Genomic DNA, 19,457 nt, shown 5'->3' on the forward strand with positions numbered 1-19,457 from the left:
AAATATTCAAAGATGTATTTGGCAACAACCTATCTCTGGCTTATCTGGGAAAATCTGCTCCACTTGGTAGGATTTGCTGTAGACACAAAACAGTTTTATATACATTCAACTGGACCATCTAAAGATCTGCCAAAAAGACCAACTTTCCAAAAGAGGAAGTATTTAGTTTTTACCATCCTTGGTCTTCAGAAGCCCTTTGGGGACAGGGTCCAAGAATAAAGTCTCTGGCACCCCACTAAAAGAAGTGGATGCCTTAAAGTACAATAATTTTTCCTCCTAAAAGCACACTAGAGTAGCCTGGTATGGTGGCTAGAAATTTTCCTTTTCTTTCCTTTTCCTTTCTCCCTCCCACCTACCCTCCTGCTCGCTTCCATCCTTTCTTTCATTCCTCCTCTCCTTTCCTTTCCTTCAGAAACTGAGCAGGGTTATTCTAGTCCTCTGAGTTGATGAGAATATCTTATCCCCTGAAAATTGGCCAAGGGTTAGAGTCCGGTAGAAAGAAAAAAGAAATCCAGTGTTCATTCAATGCAAACCCAGCATTTGCATTAAACTTGGCCCACAGTAGGTACTCAAACATTTTAAAAGTACTTACACTTCTTCTCTGGATAAGGTAAGCACTAAGCTACAAAAGTAAAATTATAAGCTTCCTGAAAGGGAATTTTTATTTTTGTCTTATCTAAACACAGAACTACCTGGGCAGGAGGAATACAGGTTGAAGGCAAAAGGGATAGGGCAAGACTCAGGAAAGTCCTCTCAAATTTGATTTTCAGAAGCAAGAAAAATTAGTTTTGTTCACGGAATTTCAATCTATGAAGCAAGGAGCAAAAGAATAAAAATCTCCTACCAGAAGTCTTTCAGGACTTGAAAATCATCTTGGATTTCCTGAACCTATCCTACCTGTCCTAGATTCAAATTCTCTGAACCATTTTTTTAGGTCATGTATCTTGATCCTGGAATGTGTATGTGTGTGTAAGAGAGAGACAGACAGACAGTGAGAACACCAAGAAGTCAAAACTGCTTCCCTAAAGAAGTGGCAAGCCAGTCACATTAAGCTGATTCCAATTAAATATATTACCATCCAACTTTCCAGTCTCAAAGAGAAAATCTTTTCATATTTAAACGCTCAAAGGGCGCCTAGGTGGCTCAGTTGGTTAGGCGACTGCCTTCGGCTCAGGTCATGATCCTGGAGTCCTGGGATCGAGTTCCGCATCGGGCTCCCTGCTCAGCGGGGAGTCTTTTTTGCCCCTGACCCTCCCCCTTCTCATGTGCTCTCTTTCTCTCTCTCTCAAATAAATAAATAAAATCTTTTAAAAAAATAAAATAAAATAAACGCTCAAAGAATCACCACTACCCCATGACTTATGTGCATCTCTACTTTCAAAAACCTGGTAGACGACAAAGTTATTTGTTGTCTTTTTCATAAGCTGGCTAATGCCAAGGAAAACCACTTCTAAAGTCATGCATGTTCTTGCTTTTCAAAGGAAAAAAAAAAAAAGACTCCAAAAAGTTATGCTTGCCTCTAATTTATGGAAATCAAAAATGTAACCAATCCCCACAGAGACGCTGATGCTGGCTTAAGGAAGTTTGGTGGTGGGAATGCAAACTGGTGCAGCCACTCTGGAAAACAGTATGGAGATTCCTCAAAAAGTTGAAACTAGAGTTACCCTGGGGTGCCTTGGTGGCTCAGTCGTTGGGAGTCTGCCTTCGGCTCAGGTCATGATCCCAGGGTCCTGGGATTGAGCCCCGCATCAGGCTCCCTGCTCGGCGGGAAGCCTGCTTCTCCCTCTCCCACACCCCCGCCTTGATCGTGTTCCCTCTCTCGCTGTGTCTCTCTGTCAAATAAATAAAATCTTAAAAGAAAGAAAGAAAGAAAGAAAGAAAACAGAGCTACCCTATGACCCAGCAATTGCACTACTGGGTATTTACCCCAAAGATACAAACGTAGTGATCCGAAGGGGTACGCGCACCCCAATGTTTATAACAGCAATGTCCACAATAGCCAAACTATGGAAAGAGCCAAGATGTCCATCAACAGATGAATGGATAAAGAAGATGTGATATATACACACATACACACACACACATATACATATACAATGGAATATTATGCAGCCATCAAAACAACACGAAATCTTGCCATTTGCAACAACGTGGATGGAACTAGAGGGTATTATGCTAAGCAAAATAAGTCAACCAGAGAAAGACAAGTATCATATCATCTCACTGATATGAGGAATTTGAGAAATAAGACAGAGGATCATAGGGGAAGGGAGGAAAAAATGAAACAAGATGAAACCAGAGAGGGAGACAAACCACAAGAGACTCTTAATCTCAGGAAACAAACTGAGGGTTGCTGGAGTGGTGGGGGGTGGGAGGGATGGGGTGGCTGAGTGATGGATATTGGGGAGGGTATGTGCTATGATGAGCGCTGTGAATTGTGTAAGACTGATGAATCACAGACCTGTACCCCTGAAACAAATAATACATTGTATGTTAAGAAGAAGAAAAAGAAGAAGAAGAAGAAGAAGAAGAAGAAGAAGAAAGTAGGAAGGGAAAAATGAAGGGGGGGAAATCGGAGGGAGAGACAAACCATCAGAGACTATGAACTCTGAGAAACAAACTGAGGGTTCTAGAGGGGCAGGGGGTGGGGAATGGGTTAGCCTGGTGATGGGTATTAAAGAGGGCACGTTCTGCGTGGAGCACGGGGTGTTATACGCAAACAATGAATCATGGAACACTACATCAAAAACTAATGATGTAATGTATGGTGCCTAACATAACATCATAAAATAAAATTTAAAAAAAAAGAAGAAAGTTTGGGTGGTGGGGGAGCAGATTCCTAATTACCATTTTCTCCACGTAAATTGGATTTCAGAAGCAAGAGAAATACAGAGAACTTCATGAAGCAAGACAAAAAAGAATAAAGTCTGCTGCCATCCACGAGCGAGCTGCTCCACTCCAGCCTGTCTTCAGGAAGGAGACTACTGCTCTAGTAACCCTAACATAACTAAGAGAAGTGGCTCTGGGGACCTGTTTTAATTTCTTGCCTCTTTTAATTGCATTTTCAAAAGAAAACTAACATTACTCTGTATTCCTGTAGAACAAATATGGAAGAACAGTGAACTGATACCCTGACTCAACTCTCCCTTGATCAATCATTTCAGTATTTGATGCCTTAGTTCACTCATCTGCAAAACGAGGAGCTTGACCTATTACAACAAAGAATACCTTCAGCTCTGAAAAACACATACATGGCTTCCTCGTTTGTAAATACAAACGAGGAAACAGGCCAATAGAGATAACTAATTTGTCCAAAATTACACAGCTACTAAGTGCCAATGCCAGTCTCTAAAAATAGAAGGTCTGTTTCATAACAGTCTGCCCTTTTAACTGTGGGGTATGTTCTCTTCACCAAAAGAGATCAGAATAGGTGCACAGAAAATCAAGCAGTGAGAAAGCTACTACATCCTTCAATAATCCATACAGCTTTTATTATTACCTTCAAGGCTGATTAACCAAGTACAGTGTTTATCTTTGTGCCTGTGAGACATTCACACCCTGTTATTGCTCTGCAGTGTAGAGACACATACATCGTTTACCTCAATGCGTTTTCATTTAAGAAAAGCCAATCAGAGAAGATTTAACTACAATATGCTTTTTTAATTAAAAAGAAAAAAAAGAGCTGAAGCCAAAATCGGGAGTATGGATATAAACCACAAAAATCCCTTCAGGTGAAGAATAAAAAAGAACAAGATTCAGATAAGATGATCCCAGGGGATAGTGTGGAGGGAGGGAGAGGGGGAGGGAGAGAGAGAGAGAAAGAGAGAAGCTCCAGAAACTTGACCCTGGAAGAAGGGCATGATGGACAAAACAAACAAGTCCCTTCTTTATCACGAGAAGAAACAGAAATCTAAAAAGAAAAAATACAGAAGGAGCATAAGGGAAATAAGACTCAGTAAGAAAAAGTTTCCAGCCTTAGCCCTGGGACCTGTCTGCAAAGCAGATAAAGTCCATCTTAAAACTGGAATAGAGTGGAAGGCATGCTTACTAATGGCGACTGTTACTAAGATCTAGGATTTCCCTGATCTGGAGTTCACTGATGCTCTCTTTCCAAAGCATTCAAAGGTCAAAATTACCTGAAAGGAAAATTCCACTTTATTTAATTTTTAACTTTAAAAAAATAATATTATCATTACCCATTGTGTGAAATTCCCAATAGCAAGACCTATAGTAAATTATTCAGCTAGTCTTCCAGTTTTTGTAGGTATGTTCTTTCAAAGAGTTAGCCTGGTCTCACAGCCACTGACATTTGAAACCCCTGATTTAGCACATTGGTCTTATCAAAAGTCCTCTTGCTTCCTATGCTTAAACCAGACCTTTATAGAGATCTATGGATGTTGCACAATAGTGTCATAAACTAAAAACACAAAGCAGGGTGGCAGAAAAAGAGGCTAAGCTAAACCTTTGAAAGGACATGGCTATTAAAAACTGGAATATTCTTTTTTTTATTTAAATTCAAGTTGGTTAACATACAGCATATTATTAGTTAAAACTGGAATATTCTGATAGCAAAATTTCGATAAAGTTTTATTTATTATTTCCCCCAGACACTCCTATCCCGACTATCTCAGACAAGATAGTTTTAACATCAAAAATCACCTTTGTCTGGCCAACAGACACATGAAAAAGTGCTCAACATCGCTCGGCATCAGGGGAATCCAAATCAAAACCTCAATGAGATACGACCTCACACCCGTCAGAATGGCTAAAATTAACAAGTCAGGGAACAACAGATGTTGGCAGGGATGTGGAGAAAGGGGAACCCTCCTACACTGTTGGTGGGAATGCAAGCTGGTGCAACCACTCTGGAAAACAGTATGGAGGTTCCTCAAAAAGTTGAAAATAGAGCTACCCTACGACCCAGCAATTGCACTACTGGGTATTTACCCCAAAGATACAAATGTAGGGATCCGAAGGGGTATGTGCACCCCAATGTTTATAGCAGAAATGTCCACAATAGCCAAACTGTGGAAAGAGCCAAGATGTCCATCGACAGATGAATGGATAAAGAAGATGTGGTATATATACACAATGGAATATTATGCGGCCATCAAAAAGGAATGAGATCTTGCCATTTGCAACAACGTGGATGGAACTGGAGGGTGTTATGCTGAGTGAAATAAGTCAATCAGAGAAAGACATGTATCATATGACCTCACTGATATGAGGAATTCTTAATCTCAGGAAACAAACTGAGGGATGCTGGAGTAGTGGGGGTGGGAGGGATGGGGTGGCTGGGTGATAGACAGTGGGGAGGGTATGTGCTATGGTGAGCGCTGTGAATTGTGCACGACTGTTGAATCACAGATCTGTACCTCTGAAACAATGCAATATATGTTAAGAAAAAAAAAAGAAGAAGAAGATAGCAGGAGGGGAAGAATGGGGGGGGGAATGGGAGGGGGAGACAAACCATGAGAGACTATGGACTCTGAGAAACAAACTGAGGGTTCTAGAGGGGGGGGGGGATGGGTTAGCCTGGTGATGGGTATTAAAGAGGGCGCGTTCTGCGTGGAGCACTGGGTGTTATACGTAAACAATGAATCATGGAACACTCATCTAAAACTAATGATGTAATGTATGGTGATTAACATAACAATAAATTTTTTTTTTAAATCACCTTTGTCTGGACCTATAAATAGTGCCATTCCTATAAATGGTGGTCCAGATGGTCCCCTGCACAAAGATGCTTGGCCTGCGGGATGAGGACAAGCTGAAATCCCACTATGCTATGTTCCTTGGGCCAAGGCTTCATGGGGCAGGGAGAGGTAGGGATATGCATTTCTAATTTGCCCAAAGACACTACAGACATCAACCATATGGGTAGACTTGTCTCTATAACCCACCCAAATCTATCTCTTGAATCACCAAGAGTTATTGTTAAGACTGAAGTTTGTAAAGTTAACTAGATTTTTATTATATTCCATTTTTACTTTGACAGTAGTTGAAAGGACCAGTTTGTCTTCTGGATAGGGCATCCTTATATTGCTCAATCTTTCCATTAACGAAGACTTTTTGTATTTAACCATTTCACACTACCACAGGCCCCCAGATGACCAGCTAAGGAGAGGGAAAGCAAGAATAACAGCTATAAAGACACATTCCAAAATCTACATCTACCATTATTAAAATACAAAATTTTCCAAATAACAGATCTAACATGGCCCATCCAATTACAAAAAAACACTAGACCACCATATTTCCATGAGAGTCATCAGAGACATAAAGAGAAAATAAAAACATAGAACACCTTACTGGTAACTTCTTAACAAACAACTGAAATCTCTACATCAATCCTCTGAGGTGTGAGGATGTTTTTGAACTAAAATAAAGTCATGCAGTTTAAAACAAGAAATTCATGTGTAATACATTAAGTGCAAATACAAACATCCTCTGAGATCTCATCTACATGAGAAATACAATGGTGACAATTACTGGATGGATTAAAATGATGTATTTTTTCTTCCTTTTGCTTTTCTAGAAAGTCTACATTTTTCTAAAGTTAGCACATATTTATTTTAAAAACAGGTAAAAAGTCAGATTCCTTCTTGGGGCTAAAACATGTTCTTTCCAGTAGAACACCATTATTATGTCAAAGTCTTGGAAGAGAAGTCTTTTATTTTCACCTTTCTAAGTAACAAAAACTATGATTTAAACCAAAGCATAATAAAAACCTACAGAAAAAAGAGGTCATTTCAATAAATAAAAGAATTACTTGCTGACTGGTTAACTAGGTTCCACGTTTTATTTAATAATCTCAAGTGGGAGGAGGGGATATTATGCTTATTTTAGATTTATACCAACCTAAAGTCCAAGGTAAATTAGCAGCAGATCCGAGAATTGAATTTGTGCCTTCAGATTTCAAATCAAACCTTCTATGACACCATGGCTGTGTCCCTTGTGGTGATAAAGGTTATTATATTAAACCACCTACCACTTATCCTTACTCCTCAAAAATGAAACATGAATAGCTATTTCAAGAGTCTCAAACATTTATTTTTTAAACAGATCCCACCACTGTCAGGTTTTTGAATAACTTATGGGACAACAAAAACTCAGCTAATAAAATAAAATACAATGTTAATTATAGCTTCTCTTCTCTACCCCCCATCGCAAAATTTACTTTTACTTAGTATTATAGAGTATGAGCCAAAAACAATACCCAGTGGGGACAGTCAAGGCAAACACTGCTCTCATAAGCAGTTCCTTTACTAGGATGCTAGAAGTTACGGTAATAGATTCAGGTATATTAGATCAACTTCGTAAGCAGCTTTAAAACAAGTACGTAATGAACTACGCGAACCCAGAAGAGAGGGAAAAACTGAACCAACAGTTTTCAATTGTAATATATGTGTATTTAAAAAGAGAAAGAATCGGAGAGTCTGGCTGGCTCAGCTGGTTAAGCGTCTGCCTTCAGCGCAGGTCATGATCCCGGGGTCCTGTGATCGAGCCCCACAATCGGGCCCCTTGCTCAGCAGGGAGTCTGCTTCTCCCTCTCCCTCTGCTACTCTCTCCTTCTTTCTCTCTCTCTCTCTGTCAAATAAATAAATAAAATCTTAAAAAAATAAAAAGAGAAAGAATTGTTCATTTTTTAATTTGAAAATCTCCAACATTTACACGGTTTCATTTTTTTCTTTTCTATTCATTTCTTATTTTCTTGGCTTTTTGTGCACTGGGGGTGGGCATTAAGGGTAGGCTTACATGTTGCTTTTCTTTCAAATATCACAGCATTTCCTTTCAAGACTAAATTAAGGCTCCTACATCTAGTCAGCTACACCGCGGCTCCTGGGAGGTCTGCAGAAAGAACCATAGCACGCCCTCCAATGCTGGGAGTTTAGACACACTCGACAGAATTTTTCCTAGTACACACTGGGGAACATCTAACTGTTTTTCTCTTCCCCTGAGCCTTTGTTCTGTTTATGCAGTAAGCATATCTGAGCTGAGGACCTCGTGAAAAGTGTGCCCCGCTTTTTTCCCTCCTTACTGAAAAAGGAGGTAGGTAATTAGGAAAGAAGGAACAAATGAAGGCACGCAGATTGTGTTAGACCACAGCTATTTTGGGGGGCATATTTTCAAAAGTCCCCAATGTCCTGCCTTCAACTTCTGTGACTCTGGGTGAAATTAAACCATAAAACCACTAAATATGCTGAGTGACATAACTTTCTACTATGACCATGCTTTCCCTAAAAATTTACGAGACCAATGTTACATTTGGAATGATGCCCCACAACTCTGACATTCTATTTATCATTTATATGTATGTTCTACTTTCATGATTTAATTTTCCAGGCTTGCGGGGAAGGGGATATAGAGAAGAGAAAACAGCATATACGACAGAAAATTAACCTCAACTCTGACAAACAACCAAATAAATGAGGCAGCCTGCTTGGTCCTACGTTTATTTAAATAAATCACCTTTTACTGGTGCTGGTGAAAAACAGCAGCATCCTTCTATCTTTTGAGGCAAGTAATTACAGGATGATATAGATCAGAAAAATAACAAAAAGGCACACTTGTCCCAAAACAAATATCCAAAAATCAAATGAAGCTGTCCAGCAACAGCCACTAAAATAATCTTCCATGTATTATTTTCTTTGAGTCATTTTAAAAATAAGCAGCCAGCTATCCATCCTCTGGGCACTACTGGGATGAGTTTGCCACAAAAACCACTTACATTTTTAGAAGCCCAAGTCTTGACAAATCAGTTCCTAAGAACATAATTTGTTACACTTTGACAAAAGCCTGAAAACACAGACCTTGGTTAAAGAGGCTTCCATATCTTGTTGTAACCTTTCCAAATGCAAGTATGTGGGAAGAATACCCATAAATTTCAGTTGAAACTGAAACACTTAGAATATTTCCAATTTAAAATACATTAAAATGTGGTCTTCGAGAGGAAATGAAAATAGCTTTTAAACATATGAAAAGATGCTCATCATCATTCATAAGTGAAATCTGAGTTAAAAATTAGATATTTTTCACCCACCTGATTGGGAGGGAAAGAAAGAGTTTAATAAATCACCGTGTGGAGAAATAGGTACTCTCACACATTGTTGATGCAAGCACAGAGTAGTATAACCTCTTTGACAGGCAATTTGTATATGTCCATCAAAATTTAAATTCCACTTTGCCTCAGAGCCGTGATTTTACTCCTAGGAATTTCTCCTACAGATATACTCATCTTTGTGCACAAAGAACTATGTAAAAGGTTATTCATTACAGCTTTATTGGTGGCCTGAAGGAAGACTGACTGCATGTCATTCTGTATTACGTATGTATTTACCTATTAAAAAAAAAATGTAAACTTTGGGGGGGGGGAGAATGTGATCTATACTGTTTAGAAATTAGAAGTGTTCTAAATTGCCCTACAAAAGGAAATACTAAACAGCCCTAGACAAGATTCATTCCAGAACCAAGCAATAAAATGCTATGTTCAGATGGCTTGCACAGCTGTATTAGTGAAAGCTCCTTATCATGAGATCCCTCTGGTCCTTTAATAACCAAAACCCCTTGGTGGGGGACTGCCATGGACTTGAATGCCACTTCACAATAAGCAGTGTTTCAAAAAGATCCCAATTTATTCCTTGCAAAAACATATCATATATAAATGTAACTGTCACTCTGAGAAGCAGGACTGCATTATGCTGCAGACTTAACACAGACTGTAAGCATGTTCCCCATGTCTTCTCCAGCAAAGTCTGCCAAATGGGCGTCTGAAATGTCCTATTGAAACAGGTGGTGTCTGAACAGAATTGGATTTCTGCCTATAGAAACCCTAGTTTTAACAACTGCTATGGTTAGTTTTAATTTTCAGTCCTCAAAATTAACTGCTTGCCAGTGATTCAGAAATAGACTGAACAACATGTTTAGACTTTGCCCTGTTTAATTGAGGAAAGCAAGCAAGGAAAAAAAAAATCTACCAATCCTACCACCATTCCATAAAGAACAACAGAACCACAGCAGACCATTTGATTTCCAGGCCAAAAACAGGGGAGCAGCTATAACATAAACTTGATTCTCCAAAGATACTTGCCCCTTTTGTGCTTTCTTCATAGAAGCATAAGGATACAACTACCATGCTGAACATACTACTTAGGAAATCTTGTAAGAAGCCCTATATGATTTGCTAGAAATTTAGAATTAAGAACAATGATAAGAACTAATAATTTTTCTAATGAAAACTAACATCTTAAACGATATTCTGAACAGATCTTTGTTTCACATTACACAAGCAAAATACAAGCTTCCAGAATAAAACTCCTTGAAAAGAGATACCGTGGGCTAATATTCTTTAAATCCAACACAGGTCCACCAATGTGCTAGTCACACTAACTGGTGGTAAAGATGTCTTCCTGTGACTAAATCTAGAACAGGTTACACCACCCAGCACACCTTTTGCAGAGTACTTTAAGTGCTCGACATACTTATGGTTAAAGATCTGTTAACTTTCTAAACCAACAAAGGAAAAAGAACCAAGGGGCTGGGTATCTGTTAAGTGTCACACACCATGTTTGGACATTCCCAATGAGGAAAACACAGTCTCACCCATTTCACGGATGACAAACTGAGATTCAAAGAGATGTCATTATTTTCTTCAGATAGAAGATGACAAAGATGAGCTTTTTACTTAAGTCTGCCTGATTTCGAAACTTTTCCAACGATATCACACTCCCTCCCCACAGGAAATCCCAGAGAGCTGAGTTAGTAGAATGATGACTTCCAGCTATAGGATGTACACTATCTGCATCTTAACTTTGCCAACACCCAAAAGAAAAACTCATCCCCTTTCATTCAGTCAAATGTAATGGATGTCAAGCCCTTCAGCAATTTTTCAGTAGGACTGAATTCTAGCTACTAAGAAGGTGATCAAGTAAATAAAAACAAAATCATCTACTGTGATCATACATCCTTAAAAAAAATCCTGACATCCTAAACAGCATTTTGAAAATCATTCAAAAAGGATTCATCAGTTCATTTATACAAAAACAAGTAGAAATATTCTCAGTGGAATTCAGAAGTACTTCTCAATGGGGTATATTTGGTCCTTTTGCTTAAAATCCAAGGACAAATGGACATATCAAGTTTTACCCTCAAAAGTTTATTGCTCACTGTCCTCTACCCTTCTACCAAACAAAAAATAAAATAAGATCTCAAAATAAAAAGCAGTCTCCTCTCAGGAGCTCTCAGATTGTTCTTTTCCATTTCCTGACCCCCACCTTCTGCCTTTTACTTAAGGCCTGACGGGCTAGATCCCAAACCAAATCTACAATTTCCCTAGCAGCTCCAATAAGGTCTCTCATTTAGAGGAAACTACCTCTAGGGTCTTGTAAATGAAATCATTCTGTATTCCAATATTCTCAGAAAACAATGCTTAATTACAAATGTGTCCTTTCCTCAAAAGTTACTTTTTTCTTTTAAAGCAAAATATCCAAAATATATATTAGGGACTACTCAACAGAAGAACACAGGGTACATTTCGTTGAGACTATTCAGAAATGAGTTGAGTTGTAACATTAAAAAAAAAAAAAAAAAAAAAAGGAAGATATCTGGTGGAAAAATGTTATGGACCAAAAAAAAAAAGTCACGTAGTTAGTGGTTTATAGGTTTTGAAAGTAGAAAAAAAATCTACAATTTTTCAAGATTCTTCTGGCAAAAAGCTCTTTGGAATCCTTTTCTTTTAATAGTTAAAAGCATTTTTTAAGATGCTACTAGCTCTAAAAACAACCTTTCTGATCTCTTGAAAAGCCAAGTTCAACTTTTAATAGTGTTATATACTTTCTGTTTAAAAGAAAAAATAAGAAGGAACCATAGCCCAAACAGTAGGCCTACTCCACTCATGCCTGAAGCTATAATGATTTCACACAGTACGTACATATGATAAGGATTGAGTTTTTCCTGTAAAGGCAGAATATATACATCTATGTCACACATATAATGGTTAAGTGTAAGAAACACAGCACCCCTCTCTCACCCTAAAACCCAGGGAGGGGGAAAAATGTTTATCTGAAGAGACATAGTCATGAACAAGATTTCAAATAACAAACATCAGAACAAAGGCAACAAATTTACAATGACATGGATGGAACTAGAGGGTATTATGCTAAGTGAAATAAGTCAATCAGAGAAAGATAATTATCATCTGATCTCACTGATACGAGGAATTTGAGAAACAAGACAGGATCATAGGGGAAGGAAGGGAAAAATGAAACAAGACAAAACCAGGAGTCCCTGGGGGGCTCAGTTGTTAAGTGTCTGCCTTTGGCTCAGGTCATGATCCCAAGGTTCTGGGATCAAGCCCTGCATTGGGCTCCCTGTTCAGCAGGAAGCCTGCTTCTCCCTCTCCCACTCCCCCTGCTTGTGTTCCCCTCTCTTGCTGTGTCTCTCTCTCTCTGTCAAATAAATAAATAAAATCTTAAAAAAAAAAAAAACAGACAGAACCAGAGAGGGAGACAAACCATAAGAGACTCTTAATCTCAGGAAACAAACTGAGGGTTGCTGGAGTTGTGGGGGGTGGGAGGGATGGGGTGGCTGGGTGATGGACACTGGAGAGGGTATATGCTATGGTGAGCGCTGTGAATTGTGTAAGACCAATGACTCACAGACATGTACCCCTGAAACAAATAATACATTAATGTTAATTAAAAAAAAAAACACAAAGGCAACAAAAGCAAAAATAAACAAGTAGAACTATATCAAACTAAAAAGCTTCGGCAAAGCAAGGGAAATCAGCAACACAAAATGAAAAAGGCAACCTACAGAGGCAAGTATTTGCAAATCATCTGAGGGGTTAATATCCAAAATATATAAAGAATTCATACACCTCAATGGCAGAAACTACAGTCTGATTTCAAAATCTGCCTAAGAAGACACACAAATGGCCAACAGGTAGATAAAAAGGTGCTTAACATTACTAATCATCAGGGAAATGCAAATCAAAATCACAATGAGATATCACCTCACACTTGTTAGACAGGCTATTATCAGAAAGATAAGAAATGATAAGTATTGGAGATGATGTGGAGAAAATGGAATCCTTAATGCTCTGTTGGTGGGATTGTACACTGGTACAGCCACTATGGAAAACTAAAGATAGAGGTTCCTCAAAAAAAGTTAAAAAGAAAACTACCATAGGATCCAGCAATCCCGTGTGTGCGTGTATGTGTGTACAAAGGAAAATGAAAAACAGGATATTGAAAAGATATCTATGCTTCTATGTCCACTGCAGCATTATTTACAATAGCCAAGACCTAGAAACCTAAGTGAACGGAGAGAATAATGGAATATTATTCATCTATGAGAAAGAAGGACATCGTGCCATTTGTGACAACATGGATAAAACTTGAAAGTGTTAAACTAAGTGAAAGTCAGACAGAGAAAGACAGATACTCTATATCACTTCTTAAAAAGCTGAACTCCTAGAAACAGAGACTAGAATGGTAGCTACCAGGTGCTGAAGGGTGGGGGAAAATGAGGAGATGCTGGTCACACAGTACAAGTGTTCACTTATAAGAAGAGTAAGTGGAATGCAATGGAAAGCAATTATATATGGCAATCATAATTAATATTATTGAATTGTGTATTTCAAAGTTACAAAGAGAGTAGACCTTAAATGTTTTCACCAAAAAAAGAAATGGTAATTATGTAACATGATGGAGAGGATAGCTAACGCTATGGGGGTAATCATTCTGCAATATACAAATGCACAAATTCAATACAACGTACATCTTAAACTTATACAATGGTATATGCATGTCAATTATGTTAATAAAGCTCCAAAGAAAGGTTTTGTTTGTTTGTTTAAGATTTTATTTATTTGACAGAGAGAGACACAGCGAGAGAGGGAACACAAGCAGGGGGAGTGGGAGAGGGAGAAGCAGGCTTCCCGCGGAGCAGGGAGCCCGATGTGGGGCTCGATCCCAGGACCCTGGGATCATGACCTGAGCCGAAGGCAGATGCTTAACGGCTAACCCACCCAGGCGCCCGAAGATTTCTAATAAAATCAAAATGGCTGATAAGTTAGTAACACAACGACAGCCTGCGTTAATATCAAGACAATGATAAATATTTACATATCAGGTAAAAACAATACAAGGTAGACAAAAATCTAGGTAAGCCAAAAAAATGTTTATTAGGGACGCCTGGGTGGCTCAGTCGGTTAAGCGGCTGCCTTCGGCCTGGGTCATGATCCCAGGGTCCTGGGATCGAGCCCCACATCGGGCTCCTTGCTCAGCAGGGAGCCTGCTTCTCCCTCTCTCTCTCCCTCTGCTTGTGCTCTCTCTGTCAAATAAAATAAAAATCTTAAAAAAAAACAAAAAAAAACAAAAAAATGTTTATTAGTCTACAGATTCCCACATTTCCATAAATTTTCCCATACTAACTGGACAGAACCTATAGGATTACTATTATTTCCAAACACATTTTTAAATTTTAATTTTACCCCAAAATTTACTGGTATCAGTCTCTTAAAGAATTTATGTTAAGTAACTTGTTTGCCTGAATATTTCACATTTCAACTTATTTTAGTGGTGTCAAGACACAATCTAAGCCTAACAGAAACAAATCTACCGGCTTCAAACAGCACTTCAAGAAATACAAAGAAAGAAAGTCAAGGAGGACAGTTCTGAGAGAAGGCTGAGAAGAGGAAGGCAGAACTCTACTGGAGACCTTGTCAGGATGCAGCAGTGCACTCTGCGGCATTATCACTGACCTGTAACCTCTTCAGCTTGCGAGCAAGCCCTGAGTGCTCTGGGACTAAGTGGTGTTTCCAAAAGTTCTTGTATCATATTTACTCTTTCCTACGACTCTTATCAGAAGCCTGAGGTACTCAAGTTTCAGAATCCACAGGCTCCGATCACCCACCTAATGACATATCTGAGAGGAATAATGAGAAGCATAAAATGCCACCATCATAAAAAGAAAATAGTAACAATCAGGATTTAAAATGGACCGACTCATTTTTTTGATCGAAGTATAGCTGACATACAATATCGTCTTCGTTTCAGGTGTACAACATAGTGATTCGACAGCTATATATATTATGAAATGCTCGCCATGATAAGTGTAGTCACCATCTGTCACCACACAAAGTCATTACAAGCTTACTGACTAAATTCCCTATGCTATACTTTCATCCTTGTGACTTATTTATTTTATAACTAGAAGTTTGTACCTCTTAATCCCCTTCACATTTTTCACCAGTCTCCTACCGTCCTCCCCTCTGGCAACCACCAGTTTGTCCTCTGTATTTGCAAGTCTGTTTCCGTTGGTTTTATTTTGTTTTGTTTCTCTGTTTGACTTTTTTTCATTCCACATCTAAGTAAAATCATAGTATTTGTCTTTCTGTCTGACCTACTTCACTTAGCAGAATATCCACCCACTGGGTCCATCGGTGTTGTCATGAATGGGAAGATTTCATTCTTTCTTTATTGCTGAGTAATATCCCATTACATATATGTACCACATCTTCCTTACCCATTCATCTATCAATGGACACAGAGGGTGTTTCTTGGCTATTGTAAATAATGCTGCAATAAACGTAAGGGCGCATATATCTTTTCAAACTAGTGTTTTCATTTTCTTTGCGCAGATAACCAGGGATGGACCAGTTCATTTTTAAGGGCACAGCCACAGGTAAATAGCATCAACACTGTGTTCTTGATAACTATAAACAGAATAAAATAGGTTTAAAAAAAAAAAAACACCACTTCCTTAATAAATATATAATAAATCTCTAACTTTAAAATGAGTTGTATTACAGGGGCACCTGGGTTAAGTGTCCGGCTCCTGATTTCAGCTCAGGTCATGATCTCAGGGTCCTGATGGGCTCCATGCTCAGGAGGGAATCTGCTTGATGATTCTCTCCCTCCCTCTCTCTCTGCCCCTCCCCCTACTCATGCTTGCTTGCACTCTTTCTAAAATAAATAAATAAATCTTAAAAAAAAAGAAAAGTGAGTTGTATTACAAAAGGCCATTTCTTCATGAAGACACATTTCCCCATAAAATACTATTAAGTGGTGGTTTATTTCCAAACCTGGCCCAATACCTATTTAACCCATAACGTACTGACATAGTAGAGTACTGAATGAAATGTGGTAAAGGGACTTACAATGCTCCAAATGCATATTAGTATTTCAGCTGAAAGGATAGGATCTTGGCAAAATAGGACTCCAAAAAATGGACTTCACGAGTTCCACATAACCCAAAATGTTCACACAACTGTACATATGGGTGATTTTCTTATGAGAGGGTCCACAGCTTCTCCAAGTGGTTGTCTCTAACTCGACAAAAAGGGGTTTCAATAAAGGGAAAAAACTTCTGTGCTATACAAAACCAAACTCTTCCCTGCACAGCCCTCAAATAGAGCTTATGAGAGAAATGAGGCATTTTGCAAAGTTATGATCCACACATGTTTACACATATGATAAGAGCATCGAGGCAAAGCTATCAAAAACCTTCCAGGAAAACTAAGTGAAGGAAATTCTAGAGTAAAGAACATATTTCAACATTTTATGGGGTCAGAACTGCCCACAGAAGATGACACAGGAAGTTCATCTGAAGTGGAAAGAGAATGATGGTCCAAATGGCACCCACTGTAGACTTCCATAAGTCAGTAGCATTTGTCTGTACAGCTGACTTAGCTGCAAGCAAACATTCTGTACATTTGTGTCTGCACAAAACCCCACTTAAAAATCATTCCCCATCCTAGCCAAATCACACAGGCAAAACTTGGTTACCATGATCTTTAAAAAAAAAAAAAAAAAATCCGGGGTGCCTGGGTGGCTCAGTCAGTTAAGCGTCTGCCTTTGGCTCAGGTCATGATCCCAGGGTCCTGGGATTGAGTCCAGCATTGGGCTCCCTGCTCAGCGGGGAGTCTGCTTCTCTCCCTCTCCCTCTGCACCTCCCCTGCTCATGTTTACTCTCTCGCTCTCTTTCTCTCTCAAATAAATAAAATCTTAAAAAAAAAAAAAAATGAGGGGCGCCTGGGTGGCTCAGTCATTAAGCGTCTGCCTTCAGCTCAGGTCATGGTCCCAGGGTCCTGGGATCGAGCCCCACATTGGGCTCCCTGCTCGGTGGGAAGCCTGCTTCTCCCTCTCCCACTCCCCCTGCTTGTGTTCCCTCTCTTGCTGTGTCTCTCTCTGTCAAATAAATAAATAAAACATTAAAAAAAATGAAAGAAAACCCATCTTTTATCTACACACAATTCAAATAAACAAATATGTGTATTTAAATAACCCAAGCCTGTCATATGAATTACTATACTTTTCTATTAATTTTTCCCAAGAAAATCTGGACAACAACCTCTTTTTATATAATTTTAAACAGGACTTTCAACTTTACCGAAAAGTTTCTATAAACTGGTATGACAAAGTTCAGACATTGTTCTTTGCTTAACTGAGGAAAGTTTATTGTTTTTGGCTTTTTGTTAAAATAGATTTGAGCTGCACAGACTATCAAGCTATTCCAACCAACAGTGTAATTTCAGATTCATACCTACTTAAAATATTCGTGTTTGCTTTCTTCTTCATCCCAAACCAGGAGTCCACAGCTAAGGCATTAAGGTCCTTCCTCTCTCTTACCTCTCTCAAAACATTAGTACACTTCTTAACACACTAGCAACTAGTTTTTGAACTGAAGGCTTTCCACAAGACAGCGCCCACTTACCCCTCCTGCCTTCAGCAACTTTCTTCTAAACTCCTCTGTGGGGTTGTTGAAAGTTAGCTTTTCACAGCGGAGGTGATTCACTGGTGGATGGCCTTCAAGATGCAGGAATAAGTCATAATCAAAGCGGACTTTCTTAGGTTCTTCCTAGAGATTAAGAAAAATTTTAAGAAAGAAAAGAGAAAGTTAAGCATATACAAATTGTGAAAGCAAAGTTTTATTCTTCAGAAGGAACAGAAAAGACCCAGGTAACAGCTATTGTGTCAAAGTACTGGAAAAAGAAAATTTCATGGGATTATCTACAAAGCAAAAGGCAAATACCTAATGAATCGGTCTCTTGTTTTCTGAGAGAATAAACTCATCATTTTTCCTTTTTCCTGTAATATCTCAAGTGGTGTAACACCACCAACACAACCACCCAACTAGAAACCTAAGATACCCCTGAAGCCACTTCGTCCCTTTCTGACGCCACCCCCTCCACCCATCAGCGACAACTGCCATTTTCTCTCCTAAATATTTCTCGAACAAACCCTCTAATCCATAACTCTTATTCACTGCCCAAACTATAATAAGCTCCTTTCTCTAGTAGGCCCTTCCTACTTCAGGACAGATTTATCTTCAATTCCTCCTTCATTTAGGCCTCACAATTATCCATATGAAACAAAAATCTAGCCATTTCACAGCTTGATTAAAACTTCAAAAGCTGGGGCGCCTGCGTGGCTCAGTTGGTTGGGCGACTGCCTTTGGCTCGGGTTGTGATCCTGGGGTCCTGGGATCGAGTCCTGCATCGGGCTCCCCCTGCATCTCCCTCTGCCTCTGCCTGCCACTCCCCCTGCTTGTGTGTGTGCATGCACACTCTCTCTCTCTCTCTCTCTCTCTAATAAATAAATAAAATCTTTAAAAAAAAAAAAAACTTCAAAAGCTGCCAACTGCCATTAGGATAAAAATCAAAGCTCACTTGAATGCCTCCTAAGGGCTTTCAGAACTTGGCTCTCGGCTCTTCATCCCGCCACCCTGTGTCCACCCATCTCCTGGTCCAGCAACACGTGCTGTTGGGTGTTCCCAGCATTTCCTATGTTCTAGGCTAACTCTGGGCTTCACCTTTGCTTTGTGTTACCACCCTCATTGCCCGCCTCCATTCCTCCACCTTTGTGTCAGCTGGGTAACTTCTACTCCTCCTTCTCCATTCAGGTTTCACTTTGGGGATGGATTCCTAGAACCCACTCCCAATTTCCCACTGCTTCTCCTCTGCTCTGAGGGCATCTCTCCCGTCCTTGCCACAGCTTAGGGTAACCATCCTATCCTGTCTCTTTATCCTGCTTAATCATAAGATTCTTGAAAGTAGGAGCAATGGTTGAATCATCCTTGCACCCCTGACAACTAGTTTAGCACCAGTGCATAGCAGAAATGCAATAAATATCTATGAAATGAACCAGAAGGATGAAATAGCATCAGATTCACGAGGCCACAACCATCAGAATTTCATGGTACGCAAGTTCTACTCTCGAGCCATTATTTTAGTTAGCTAAACACTTAAACCTCTCTACACACGGATTCTTAAGCATTCCAGGTGCAATGAAGACTAAGGATAATGACAATAACTAATATGAATGTTAACAGCGATCTCATTTAATTCTCATAGCTCGCCTCTAGGTCACCTGTGAGCCCTGTTTTGCAGGGATGGAAATTAAAGGACTGGAATTTGTTATATTACTTTATATAAAAATGTCTTTTCTGTTACA

General features: G+C 39.2%; 1 protein-coding gene across 3 annotated transcripts in view; it reads right to left on the minus strand.

Annotated features, from left to right (window-relative positions):
* Positions 1-19,457, minus strand: part of MLLT3 (MLLT3 super elongation complex subunit) — a 280,535-nt gene that overhangs the window by 97,662 nt on the left and 163,416 nt on the right. For all 3 annotated transcript variants that reach the window (XM_028107267.2, XM_028107268.2, XM_028107269.2), the window contains one exon: positions 17,719-17,862. In XM_028107267.2, the coding sequence (XP_027963068.1) occupies positions 17,719-17,862 (144 nt within the window). The remainder of the gene's footprint in view (positions 1-17,718; positions 17,863-19,457) is intronic.

Source organism: Eumetopias jubatus, unplaced genomic scaffold (assembly GCF_037043125.1).
Source record: "Eumetopias jubatus isolate StellerSeaLion01/CBP00866 unplaced genomic scaffold, mEumJub1_p1.0 scaffold_15, whole genome shotgun sequence".
In the NCBI taxonomy this organism is placed as follows: Eukaryota; Metazoa; Chordata; class Mammalia; order Carnivora; family Otariidae; genus Eumetopias; species Eumetopias jubatus.